Raw genomic sequence first — 14,897 nt, forward strand, 5'->3', positions numbered from 1 at the left:
ATTTTTTTTTATTGTTAATTGTGTCTTTCGTAGAAGTTTATTTATTAATAATAGCTGTAAATGTTAACGTCACATAAAATCGTAGCGATGTAATTTATATTAGTTGTTAAATTAAAGCAATATGTGAAAGGTGACCAAGGCTGCGTCTCAGACTTCTTCTTTGTGTGAAGCTGGAGGAGTAAAGGGAAATAAAGAGAAGATCTAAGAAAAAATACATATTCAAAATTTTTAAATAGATTATTTATTGAGTTGTATTATTTTCTTCGGTGTGTTAACTCTTGTCTTCAAGTAAAACAAATATGGATGATCCTCAAGATTGTATCCTCTTCTTCAATTTGAAATCAAACCAGAATAGGTCTTAATTATTGAAATAAAACATTCACAATGTTATGGATTTAGTTTAAACTAGCTGTTGTTTTAAAATAAAGAAAATATGAAGGCTTTTCAAGGCTACATCTTCATCTTTCGACTCTGGGGAGGGAAGATCAAATAAAGAGAAAGTCTAGAAGAAAATATACTTGTATAGTTTACATCTAACGTAGAAAATGTCTTTAAACAAATTGACTGTTGCTTATCAAAGGTGAAAAGAATATGTATTATGATCTTCAAGGTTGTATCCTCTTCTTCTATTTGAAATCAAAACAGAATAGATCTTAACTATTGAAATAAAACATACACAATGCTATGGATTTAGTTTAAACCAACTGTTGTTTTAAAATAAAGAAAATATGAAGGCTTTTCAAGGCTACATCTTCATGTTTTGACTCTGGGAAGGGAAGATCAAACAAAGAGATAGTCTAGAAGAAAATATACATGTATAGTTTACATCTAACGTAGAAAATGTCTCGAAACAAATTGAGTGTTGAATATCAAAGGCCAAATGAATATGTATTATGATCTTCAAAGTTGTATCCTCTTCTTCAATTTGAAATCAAAGCAGAATAGGTCTTAATTATTGAAATAAAACATACACAATGCTATGGATTTAGTTTAAACTAACTGTTGTTTTAAAATAAAGAAAATATAAAGGCTTTTCATGGCTACATCTTCATCTTTCGACTCTGGGGAGGGAAGATCAAATAAAGAGGAAGTCTAGAAGAAAATATACATGTATGGTTTACATCTAACGTAGAAAATGTCTTTAAACAAATTGACTGTTGATTATCAAAGGCGAAATGAATATGTATTATGATCTTCAAGGTTGTAACCTCTTCTTCTATTTGAAACCAAAGCAGAATAGGTCTTGATTAATGAAATAAAACATACGCAATGCTATGGATTTAGTTTAAAGTAGCTGTTGTTTTAAAATAAAGAAAATATGAAGGCTTTTCAAGGCTACATCTTCATCTTTTGACTCTGGGAAGGGAAGATCAAACAAAGAGAAAGTCTAGAAGAAAATATACATGTATAGTTTACATCTGACGTAGAAAATGTCTTTAAACAAATTGACTGTTGAATATCAAAGGCCAAATGAATATGTATTATGATCTTCAAAGTTGTATCCTCTTCTTCAATTTGAAATCAAAGCAGAATATGTCTTAATTATTGAAATAAAACATACACAATGCTATGGATTTAGTTTAAACTAACTGTTGTTTTAAAATAAAGAAAATATAAAGGCTTTCCAAGGCTACATCTTCATCTTTCGACTCTTGGGAGGGAAGATCAAATAAAGAGAAAGTCTAGAAGAAAATATACATGTATAGTTTTCATCTAACATAGAAAATGTTTTTAAACAAATTGACTGTTGATTATCAAAGGCGAAGTGAATATGTATTATGATCTTCAAGGTTGTAACCTCTTCTTCTATTTGAAACCAAAGCAGAATAGGTCTTGATTATTGAAATAAAACATATGCAATGCTATGTATTTAGTTTAAAGTAGCTGTTGTTTTAAATTAAAGAAAATATGAAGGCTTTTCAAGGCTACATCTTCATCTTTCGACTCTGGGGAGGGAAGATCAAACAAAGAGATAGTCTAGAAGAAAATATACATGTATAGTTTACATCTAACGTAGAAAATGTCTCGAAACAAATTGAGTGTTGAATATCAAAGGCCAAATGAATATGTATTATGATCTTCAAAGTTGTATCCTCTTCTTCAATTTGAAATCAAAGCAGAATAGGTCTTAATTATTGAAATAAAACATACACAATGCTATGGATTTAGTTTAAACTAACTGTTGTTTTAAAATAAAGAAAATATAAAGACTTTTCAAGGCTACATCTTCATCTTTCGACTCTGGGGAGGGAAGATCAAATAAAGAGGAAGTCTAGAAGAAAATATACATGTATGGTTTACATCTAACGTAGAAAATGTCTTTAAACAAATTGACTGTTGATTATCAAAGGCGAAATGAATAAGTATTGTGATCTTCAAGGTTGTAACCTCTTCTTCTATTTGAAACCAAAGCAGAATAGGTCTTGATTAATGAAATAAAACATACGCAATGCTATGGATTTAGTTTAAAGTAGCTGTTGTTTTAAAATAAAGAAAATATGAAGGCTTTTCAAGGCTACATCTTCATCTTTCGACTCTGGGGATGGAAGATCAAATAAAGAGAAAGTCTAGATGAAAACATACATGTATAGTTTATATCTAACATAGAAAATGTCTTTAAACAAATTGACTGTTGATTATCAAAGGCGAAATGAATATGTATTATGATCTTCAGGGTTGTATCCTCTTCTTCAATTTGAAACCAAAGCAGAATAGGTCTTAATTATTAAAATAAAACATACAAAATGTTATCGATTTAGTGTATAGTATAGTTTACTAGTTGTTGTTTTAAAATAAAGAAGATCTGAAGGCTTTTGAAAATTACATCTTCATTTTTCGACTTTGGAGAAGGAAGATCAATTACAATACATACAAATATAGTTTTCAACTAAAGCAGAAAAGAATTTTAACCACTTTGATTGTTGTGTAATAAAGATGAAACTAATATGAATTATGGCCTTCAAGACTGTATCATCATCATCTCCTTCAAAACCACTGGAAAAATCACGAAAAACGAAAACAAAAAAGAGTGACCGATTCACAATCTGAACACACCAGTTTGTAACGAAGGCAGGATCGCTCTTAATAGTTGAATTGAAACGTCCGAGGCGAAGGAATGTGGATGAATTAGCTATCTAGAATCGGACGGTCGCTGCTTGTTGCTCTCGCATCCACACACATTTATAATTGTGCGAGTGTGTGCGTGTGTGTGTGAGAGGGCATCACTGCGGGAAATCGTTTTTAAAATTTTATTTAATACTACAACCCGACTTTTGGGTCCATTACAAGACACCATTAGCATAATAGGAGTTAGAGACACAAATAAATTTACCTAGCCACTCTCGCCCAGGTCCACATTCCGTTTACGATCTGATTTTTATTGTGGGCATCAATAAGAAACCGACCCAACGGCCGGGACTTGCAGTCGGACGTTTTTTCATCACGTGCCCGCTCCATAGATCCATTATCGGCGACGCTGATCAATCATCTCGTGAGCGATGCCGGTGAAAATAAAGAAGACAACCCTGACCTGTTTGTTGACCAGTGATCTCGTGTGAAAAAACCTCCTCGATCACACACGCCGATGAATCGATTGATTTGCCGAGTTTTGGCCAATTTTCAATGACAAATGTCGCTTTTCGGACCGGTCAAGATCGGCGTTGTCGGCGGGGAAGCCCCCAAGGCGAAATCCGGCCCGGACGGGGGAAAACGCCCGGTATGTGGGTCGGCCGATTTTTGCGGACCAGTTTTTATCGGTGCGGGGTTTTCTAATGCGTTTGAAAAGTAAAAGCGTCGAGGTTTGATCAATTACGGGTGTGGATATAATTTTTTTTTATTATTATTATTATTAAAGATGGACGAGTTGCAGGAAAAGTATCGGACACACAGAATCGATTAGCGTCGACGATTAACCGCATCGCGGCCAATTACAGAAATCAAAACTGGTAAAGTCAAGGCGATCGCACAAGTACGCACACAAACACCGGCTCAAGGCAAATCGGATTTTTTTCTGTATTTTTTTTTTTTTTTAATTTTAAAATTGTCGATAACATCTTCGAAGATTTTTTTCTTTATTTCTTTCGTATTGTTTGTTTCTCATTAAATTGTCAAAAACATGTTGTAAGAAAGTCGGAATAATTAAGTTCATCTGTCATTACTAATGAATTAAATTTTAAAATTTGAAATCTGTCAAATTTACAATTCAATTTGTTTAAGTGCGTGTCTAGTAAAATTCTTAAAAGTTAAATAACATATAATTAAATTATATTTTTGATAGTAATTAAAATTTTAGAATTTGTAGTTTTTCATTAAAAAATTTAATTGAAAAAATGAGTTTAATAACAAAAATAATTAAATTATAATTTTACTATTAATTTTGTTTTGAAATGTTGAAAATTGGTGCAAAAAATATTTTTTAAATAATACCTTCACAAAATTTAAAAAATATATATAAAAAATAATATTTAAACAACAATTTTATACGTGTTCAAAAATATGACAATTAAAGATATGGATTTAATAACAAAAATAATTAAATTATACTTTTTCCTATTAATTTGGAAGATTTGAAATTTTGAAAATTGATGCAAAAAATATTTTTTAAATAATACCAACACAAAATTTAAAAAATATATAAAAAGTAATATTTAAACAACAATTTTATACGAGTTCAAAAATAGGACAATTAAAGATATGGATTTAATAACAAAAATAATTAAATTATACTTTTTCCTATTAATTTGGAAGATTTGAAATTTTGATAATTGGTGCACAAAATATTTTTTAAATAATACCATCACAAAATTTAAAAAATATATAAAAAATAATATTTAAACAACAATTTTATACGAGTTCAAAAATAGAACAATTAAAGATATGGATGTAATAACAAAAATAATTAAATTATACTTTTTCCTATTAATTTGGAAGATTTGAAATTTTGAAAATTGATGCAAAAAATATTTTTTAAATAATACCAACACAAAATTTAAAAAATATATAAAAAATAATATTTAAACAACAATTTTATACAAGTTCAAAAATGGGACAATTAAAGATATGGATTTAATAACAAAAATAATTAAATTATACTTTTTTCTATTAATTTGGAAGTTTTGAAATTTTGATAATTGGTGCACAAAATATTTTTTAAATAATACCATCACAAAATTTAAAAAATATATAAAAAATAATATTTAAACAACAATTTTATACGAGTTCAAAAATAGGACAATTAAAGATATGGATTTAATAACAAAAATAATTAAATTATACTTTTTACTATTAATTTGGAAGTTTTGAAATTTTGATAATTGGTGCAAAAAATATTTTTTAAATAATACCTTAAAAAGTCTATAACAAAAAATAATATTTAAAGAACAATTTTATATGAGTTCAAAATTAGGATAATTAAAAATGTGTAGTAATATAATAAAATACATAAAATATAAATAAAAATATAAAAAATATAAATTATAATAATAAATTATAGTATATATTAATTTTTTTATAATTTATCATAATGTTTATAATTTTTCTATCAAAATGCTTAAAAATATGTATTTAATAATAAAAATAATTAAATTATATTTTTTACTACTACTACTACTGGGAAGTTTTGAAATTTTGAAAATTGGTGCAAAAAATATTTTTTAAATAGTACCTTCATAAAAATTAGAAAACATAAAAATAATAAATATTTTAACAACAATTTTATATGAGTTCAAAAATAAGATAATTAAAAATGTGTATTAAAATAAATAAAATACAAATAAAAATAAAAAACTTAAATTATTATAATAAACTATAGTTTACAATATTTTTTTTTATTTATCATTATTTTTATAGTTTTTCCATTTAAAAAATTAATTGTTTCAAAGTTTTTCTATTAAAATGCTTAAAAATATGGATTTAATAACAAAAATTATTAAATTATATTTCTTACTATTAATTTGGAAGATTTGACATTTTGAAAATTAGTGCAAAAAATATTTTTTAAACAATATGTTCACAAAAGAATCTATAACAAAAAATATTAGTTAAACAACAATGTTATATGAATTGAAAAATAGGACAATTAAAAATGTGTATTAATATAAATAAAATATAAAATATATAAATAAAAATATAAAAATTTAAATTATTATAATAAATTATAGTTTATTATTTATAATAATTTTTATAGTTTTTCTATTAAAAAAATTAATTGTTTTAAAGTTTTTCTAGTAAAATGCTTAAAAATATTGATTTAATAACAAAAATAATTAAATTATATTTTTTTCTATTAATTTGGAAGTTTTGAAATTTTGAAAATTGATAGAAAAAGTATTTTTTAAATAATAACTTCACAAAAATTAAAAATAATATTTAAACAACAAAAGTTCAAAAAAAATAATTAAAAATATGTATTAATATAAATAAAATATAAAATATATAAATAAAAATACAAAAAACTTAAATTATTATAATAATTATATTTTGTATTATTTATCATTATTTTTATAGTTTTTCCATTAAAAAAATTAATTGTTTCTAAGTTTTTTTAACAAAATGTTTAAAATATGGATTTAATAACAATAATAAGACAACTAAATATAAAATATATACTGTAATAAAATATTATTATTTTGTTATTATTTATCATTATTTTCATAATTTTTACATTAAAAAACTAATTGTTTAAAAGATTTTCTAGTAGAATATTTAAAAATATAGATTTAATATTAAAAATAATAAAATTATATTTTTACAATTAATTTGGAAATTTTAAAATTTTGAAAATTTGGAAATTGGTTCAAAAAGTATTTTTTAAATAATATTTTCACAAAATTAAAACTATATATAACTAAAATTAATATTTAAACATCAAATATATAAATTCAAAAGACAATTGTTAAAAATTTGTAATAATATAAATAAAATATATAATATACAAATAAAAATATATAAAAATTATATTTTTTATACAGTATATATAAAGATATATTCAATTTTATTTTTAGACCTAAATTTAAATAATTTCGAAATAACAAATCAATGTAAATTACAGAAATTCTATCCATACTGAAAAATATTTTTTTGATAACCATTTTCTCCCATAAAATTCCCATACATTAAACGGATCTGAATAAATTTAATCATTCTACATAAATTCTAAAAGTAATTAATATAAAAATTATGCAAATAAATAATTATTAATTAGGCAATTTAAATAATTAATGTGTCCGTTGCACTTTAAAACACATTAAAAATGTTCCATTATCGATTTTAATCTTGTTTAAGTAAAACCCAACAGTTTAAAACACACACACATAAAAATGCCTTAAAACACATTACAATCATGACATCCACCATTAACGCTCCAACTGTGCAGAAAAACTGTACCGTCAACAGAAAATTGCGCAAAACATTTTAAATATGGCCATACAAAATTAAAAACATGTAAGTGTGCAAACTGCACAATTATTTCGTGACGAAACGATTTTGTTTTACTTTAAACGTCGTGTTAACATGGTTATAATTGGTTTGCAACATCTCGACGATTTTAGGATCGGCTCGTTTAATAACACGTTCAACAATTCGGAGACGAAATTGTCGGACGATTGTTTAAAACACGTATCCGTGCGTTTGTGCAAATAAACTTTCTACAAATAATCCCGTGCGTTAAAGTGTGTCGTTTCCACCCGACAACGCCCGTCGACCGGAGCAGCACCGGAGAAAAACGTCAATTCAAATCGCAGGGACCATTTTTGCCATTTTCTCGTCGGTTTTTAATAAGCCGTTTACCAGTTTTTGGTGGACGGGCGTCAATGGGTGCTCGCCAATGTTTCTAAAGTAGGCTGCGATGCTCGTGGGCATTTGCAACTTTCGCCGCTTAAATATCGGGTACGCTCTTACCCGCCGACCGTCTCGGTATCTCGGACGGTTCTCATGCATTTACCATTTTTATTTTAAATGCGTGTGTGTGAATTAATACTAAGTACGCACTATTAATGGAAAGTAGAGGCTTGTTGGGGCAGGATTGTGCGTTACAAGGTCACGTGCGCAGAAACGACTGCGCACCTAAGAGGCGTGTCTTCCGATTCGAAGAAGAATTTGTCCCATAAAAAAAGAGTATAATTCTATTTTATTATATTTGGTTTTATAATTTTTTTAATCAACTTATTTAGAATATTTAATATAATTATTTATTTAAGTTTTAAATTTTAAAAAAATATTGTAATAATCAATTTTATTAATTACTTTCAATATTAATTCGGATGGCTGATTTTCCTGCATTTAACATTAGTGTATGTTTTTTTCATTTTTTTAATCAACCTCTTTTGAATATTTAATATAATTATTTAATTTGAAAAAATATGTTAATAATTAATTTACCTTCAATATTAATTCAAATAATCCCTTGGGTGGATTTCCTGTATTTACAATTAATGGAAAATAGAGGCTTGTTGAAACAGGATTACTTCGTTATAATGTCATGTGCGCAGGAACGATTGCGCACCCAAGAGGTGTGGCTTCTAATTCGACAAGTCCTGTAAATGTGTTCCATAAAAAGTCTTGTTAAAATCAATTCGACGATAGTTTTATTGTCTTCGAAACAACATTGTATTAGTTATATGAATTTATTTAGAATTAAAAACACAGTATTATTTGTGTGTTAGCTTGCAAAAATATTGTCAGCATTAATACTCAAACAATCCAGCTGCGGAAACAAGAAATCTAATAAGGGCAAATTGGACAGTAGCGACTAGGTACTGGATAAGGCGAACGAACCAAACGCAGTCCGTGTCCGAATCCTTGTCCCAAGCTTGCGCCCGCATGTCCGAAGGCCGCCGCCCCCTGTCCGAAGGCGAAGTCGGACGAGTGGGAGCTGCTGGAGCTGCTGGACGAGCTGTGCTGCTCCGCGTGCTTCTGCGAGGCGCTGTGGCTCTCGTGTCCTTGCACGCCGTACTGGCCGACGGCGCCGAAGTGCTGGCCCAAGCCGCCGGCTCCCAAGAGGTCGCGTCTGGCGCGATACAGCACCGGGTAGGGCGAGCGCACCAGACGAAGGCCGTGTCCGAAGGCGGCACCTCCTTGTCCGAAGGCCGCTCCCGCCTGTCCGATGGCGAAGTCGGACGAGTGGGTGGAGCTGGAGCTGCTCGACGAGCTGTGCTGCTCCGAGTGCTTTTCGGAGGCGCTGTGGCTCTCGTGACCGCGGATGCCGAATTGGCCTGCGACGCCGGCCTGCTGGCCAAAGCCGCCTGCTCCCAGAATGCCACGTTTGCCGCGCCAGTGGTGGTGGTGTTTTGGGTCGGGGTTGGCGTGGATGAAGCCCAACAGGGCGACGAGACACAAGAGCTGTAATATTTTCGTTATGGGGGGTGATTTAATTTAAATTTTTTTGAATTCAATTTAATTATGTTATTTCAAAGATTTCTTACCCTTAAGAACATGGTGGATTGGATGAAATACCTTTAAAATGATACTAAAGGAATGTATTTAGTTGTTTATATACCAATTTTTGTAATTAAGAATTATCAATATTTTAATGTGTATTTAAACACTTGAAATTGATTTGTTAGGTTTATTTTTGTACTTGTATTTTAATTTTAAAATTTCATCATTACTACAAGTAATGAAAATATCTAAATATCTTTGAAATAGTAAATATTACAAAATATTTACATAATACATAATTAATTATAGAGGTACTTTATATTATTATCAATATTTATTTAATTATAATTATCAAATTACTCTTAATTAAGAATAAAATAATTGAAAATAAAATATTATATTAAAATATAATAATAATTTAATTATTTAATTTATTATTTATGTATTAATAAAAAAATTAATACGTTAAAACTAAATTGAAAAATTAATTATTATAAATATACATAAAAAATGAAAATTAGACATTATAGGTATATAAAAAATAATTATTAAAATTAATTTTCTAATATATTAATTAACATTTAATAATAAAATTTAATTAATATTACAACTATAAAAACCAATAATAGTTTACAAATTTAGATTATTAATAACAGTATCCTTATCAGAATAAAATATATAATTTAAGTATAATAAACAAACAATATTCTTTATTTGGTAAAATTATTGATAAAAAAATTATCTCAAGAAATTAAATTAAATAATAATAACCAAAAAACATTTTAACGTTGGGTTTTTTATAAAATTTAAGTTGTCAGTAATTAGGAGCAGTAGTTAGATAATAAAACACTTTATTATTATAATTTAGATAAAAATTTAAGTAAAATATTAATTTTTGAATTAATTGAAATATTTATTTTTTTTTTAATTAAATATTATTTTTTATTATCTTATCTTAAATAATATAAAAAAATAAATAATAAATATTCAATTTAAATAATAAAAATAATTCTTAAAACTAAATAATTAAATATGTACTTAATTAATCGTTTAATTTATTGTTTAATGTAAATTATCATTAATAATTATTAAACAAATTATCTTGTTTCAACATGAAATTCAAAATTAAAATTAAAAGTAAATATAAAGAATGATTCAATTTGAATAATAAAATTAAATGTTAATGTAAAATAATAAAATTGACTATTATAATTAATAACGTAAAAAATATAATCTAACACTTTAACAACTAAATGACATTATAAGAAAAAACTAAAGTAGAAAATATTAATTAAATTGTAACTAACTAATATTTTTAACAATTTTATCACGATGAAGATAACTTTATATTTGTATAAATTAAAATGGAAATACCAAATAAAATATTTCTAATCCATTGTAGGTTCTTAAATGTTAATTACAATAATGATAGTACTTAATTACAGTAAAGTAAGGCGACCTATATAAACAACCAAACATATTCATTTTGTACCATTAATTCATCCAATCCACTATGTTCTTAAGGGTAAGAAATCTTTGAAATAACATAATTAAATTGAATTCAAAAAAATTTAAATTAAATCACCCCCCATAACGAAAATATTACAGCTCTTGTGTCTCGTCGTCCTGTTGGGCTTCATCCACGCCAACCCCGACCCAAAACACCACCACCACTGGCGCGGCAAACGTGGCATTCTGGGAGCAGGCGGCTTCGGCCAGCAGGCCGGCGCCGCAGGCCAATTCGGCATCCGCGGTCACGAGAGCCACAGCGCCTCCGAAAAGCACTCGGAGCAGCACAGCTCGTCGAGCAGCTCCAGCTCCACCCACTCGTCCGACTTCGCCATCGGACAGGCGGGAGCGGCCTTCGGACAAGGAGGTGCCGCCTTCGGACACGGCCTTCGTCTGGTGCGCTCGCCCTACCCGGTGCTGTATCGCGCCAGACGCGACCTCTTGGGAGCGGGCGGCATGGGCCAGCACTTCGGCGCCGTCGGCCAGTACGGCGTGCACGGACACGAGAGCCACAGTGCCTCGCAGAAGCACGCGGAGCAGCACAGCTCGTCCAGCAGCTCCAGCAGCTCCCACTCGTCCGACTTCGCCTTCGGACAGGGGGCGGCGGCCTTCGGACATGCAGGCGCAGACTTGGGACAAGGCTTCGAACACGGACTGCGTTTGGTTCGTTCGCCTTATCCAGTGCCTAGTCGCTACTGTCCAATTTGCCCTTATTAAATTTCTTGTTTCCGCAGCTGGATTGTTTGAGTATTAATGCTGACAATATTTTTGCAAACTAAGACACAAATAGTACTGTGTTCTTAATTCCAAATAAATTCATATAACTAAATACAATGTTGTTTATAATTATTAAATAATTTTAGTACTATCAATATCAATCAGAGAATCCGTTATAAATTAATAAAAACTACTCAAAAACAATAAAACTATCGTGGAGTTAATTTTAGCAAGCCACGCCTCTTTGAAGCGCATTTGGTCCTGCGCACTTGACCTTGTAACATACCAATCCTGTTACAAAAGGACTATACTTTAAAGATAAATATTAGAAAATAGAAAAGTTTGAAGGGTTATTTGATTAAGACATAATAATTCAATAATTTCAGCAACTTTATTAGTTTACATTATTATTTTTTCATTGATTAAAGATATTTTTTCACACATATATTGAGTACTTGAAAAGATGTTTAATGAACCCATATCTGGTCAACTCCATTTTCATCTTCAAAGGCTAACTCAGACGCCACGGAGTTACCAAGGTTGCTGGAAACATCCAATCCTAATGTGTCACGTTTGCTGAACCAACGAACGTTATGACGAATGTCACGAGCCACACGATAGGACGTGGGATCAGCTTCAAAGGCGTAGATGAAGCTCAAAAGAGCCAGAAGATACCAAAGCTGGAATAATTGTCGTTTCTGACATTTGGTTCCTTTGACAAAGGTTCCTTACCTTAAACAACATTGTTGAGTTGGTTTTCCAGTGATACTAAACTAATAAACCTGAATTATATTTACATATATACCTTCTAAATTTGTAATTAAGGGTAATCGTTTCATTTAAGTGATTTTTAATTACCACAACATTTTTTTTGTTGATAGTAGTTGATTAAACTTTTTAAAAACACTTATTTGTTTTTATTACTAAACTAAATTATTTTTCATCTTCTCCTCTGTTTATCCCACGTCCTGTATATTCAAAATTTAGCTTCGAGGCCATCAGCTTGTGAATCCCCAGTCTGACATTTCCCTCTTCAATGCCCTCTAATGGTCATTTATCGAACTAATTAAAACCGTAATTTATCAATATTCTTTAATAATACTAATTCAGTACAAACTGTATAATCATCCAAACAATCCAATGTCGATTGAGTGTGATGTACTGTCAAATCTTTCTCTCTCCGAGTTGTGAGCCTGCTGCTGAGCATTCATGTACCTCTCATCAGCATGTTGATGAACAGCCCCAGAATTAAAAGCATTAAAACCGTTATTGAACTGGCCTCCTTGTCCAATAAAGTCAGAGGTACGAGATCCACTGGAATCCTGCGACGAGTTGGACTGCTCCACGTCCTTCTGCAAAGAGGTGTGCGTCTCCTTGGCGGTGATGTCGATGTGGCCGATGGAATGGATTCTATCACGCAGCCTATCCAAGATTAGTCCGGCGTCTGCTAAATGGCACAGGAGGGTGGCCAAGATGAACACAGACAGAAGCTGAAGTGGTGGTTGAAGGGTGAAATGTACGTAAAGTTCCTTAGAACTACTTTTTACTTACCTTGATGTACATTTTTCGATTAGAAGAATGGACCACAGCACTTTTAGTGATGGCTTATATACCGTAGATTTATAATCCATTATTTGTAGATTAACTGTGTGCTTATTTAACAGGTTTGGTGGGTATTTATCAATCAAACAACTTCTATGATCAATGATGATCAATTCCCCGAACCTCTAAACAAGAAGTTTGTTCAAGATATACATTTATTTCTACATTTTTCATAGAAAATATAAACAATTGGTCTTGTAATTATGCATGTCCTGTAATCTTTTAAAAAGCATTTTAAAACCCATTAATAATAACAAAAACCCCAAAAATTATCTTAATTTAATGTGTGAATCCCATTTAATTTATTTTTTTTGAACCTCTAATTATGAAATTGGACACCGACATTTTATTTCACCCCGTATACCCGACCACCAGCAGGATACTATTAACGAGGGAAATACGCAAACCGGACACTTTTAAAAACGTTAATTACACGTCCACACACGCGCAGCATACCAAACGAAAAAATAAAATCATCCAGACATACAAACACATTTCCTTCGAGTCACGTTAATGACGGTTCGAAAAATAAAAGTGCGTTTCCGGGCGCTTTTTAGTATTCTTTGTCGTCGAGTTCCGATAATGATTGCATTATCTTGTTGACACAATGGTTCTTACATGTGATTATGTTAATCGGACATTGAGATTCTAATTATTTCTTGTGTTTATTCAGCTTGGTTGGTCTGTGGTAGGCAAGCTCATGTTTTGGGTGGAAGTGGGATAATACAAAAGGCTTGTCTCATTGAAAGAATAATTAAATTGTTCAGAACAGAAATAAATAGAAAAACTTTATGACTGGAACATTATGATGTTGTTTACCACATTGGAGGTTCCAGTCCAAAGAGTAAAGACATTTAATTTCATCAACAAACATGCAATTAAATACACCAATGTGATTATATTAGTCTGACTTTGAGGATTTAAATATTTCTTGTATTAAGTTTTGGATAAATATTTGTAAAAGGAACAAAAGTTATACAAAAAATTGTCTCATTTTAATTGGTGCCTTATTTGAAACAATAATTAAATAGTTAAGAATGAAAATAACTAGATGAAGTTTACGACAGAAACATTGGGAAGCTGTTTCCCACATTGGAGGCTCCAGTCCAAAGAGTCAAGACTTTTAATTTCACCCACAAACAAGTAATTAAATAATTACTTGTTTGTGGATGAAATGAAAATGTTAATCAGTTTTTAAGGATCTAATTATTTCTTGTATTGATTCACCTTGGGATGATCAATGAATGCAACAAAATCTCTAGTTTCAAGTAAATATTTGTAAAAGTAAAGAAAGTAATACAAAAGACTTGTCTCATTAAAGCAGGTGCTTTATTTGAAACAATAATTAAATAGGTAATAATGTAAATAACAAGACAAACTTTACGACAGAGACATTGGGAAATCGTTTCCCATATTGGAAACTCTTAATTTCATTAGCAATAAATTAGATAAAATAAACTAATAATTAAAATATATGTATTATATTCACGTTTTAATGATTAAAACAAACATAATGCCCACTCAAAATCAACATTCTAATTTCATCATCCGATATAACTACTTATAAGTAGAGTTCTCATCAGCCATCATGACTAATCGTTCGCCAGATTCATCCATATTTAGATATTTATGAGGCGGTTGATAGTAATATTCGTTTAAAAAGTCGTTTCACCTGATCGTGCCGCATTTTTAAG

At 29.8% G+C, this 14,897-nt stretch overlaps 2 protein-coding genes across 2 annotated transcripts; both read right to left on the reverse strand.

The window, feature by feature from the left end:
- Positions 1–8,281: 8,281 nt before the first annotated feature.
- Positions 8,282–9,462, reverse strand: LOC109607043 (hornerin-like). The gene is made up of 2 exons (XM_020023569.2): positions 9,420–9,462; positions 8,282–9,336 (listed from the first exon to the last, which is right to left on the reverse strand). Exons 1-2 carry the CDS (start codon positions 9,429–9,431, stop codon positions 8,719–8,721), a joined length of 630 nt encoding a protein of 209 aa, XP_019879128.1. The 5' UTR covers positions 9,432–9,462; the 3' UTR covers positions 8,282–8,718.
- Positions 9,463–12,692: 3,230 nt separating this feature from the next.
- LOC109607041 (uncharacterized) lies at positions 12,693–13,290 on the reverse strand. Its single transcript, XM_020023567.2, has 2 exons — positions 13,153–13,290; positions 12,693–13,091 (listed from the first exon to the last, which is right to left on the reverse strand). The coding sequence occupies exons 1-2, from the start codon at positions 13,162–13,164 to the stop codon at positions 12,726–12,728; spliced, it is 378 nt and encodes a 125-aa protein (XP_019879126.1). The 5' UTR covers positions 13,165–13,290; the 3' UTR covers positions 12,693–12,725.
- Between the last annotated feature and the right edge of the window lie 1,607 nt (positions 13,291–14,897).

Source organism: Aethina tumida, chromosome 6 (assembly GCF_024364675.1).
Source record: "Aethina tumida isolate Nest 87 chromosome 6, icAetTumi1.1, whole genome shotgun sequence".
In the NCBI taxonomy this organism is placed as follows: domain Eukaryota; kingdom Metazoa; phylum Arthropoda; class Insecta; order Coleoptera; family Nitidulidae; genus Aethina; species Aethina tumida.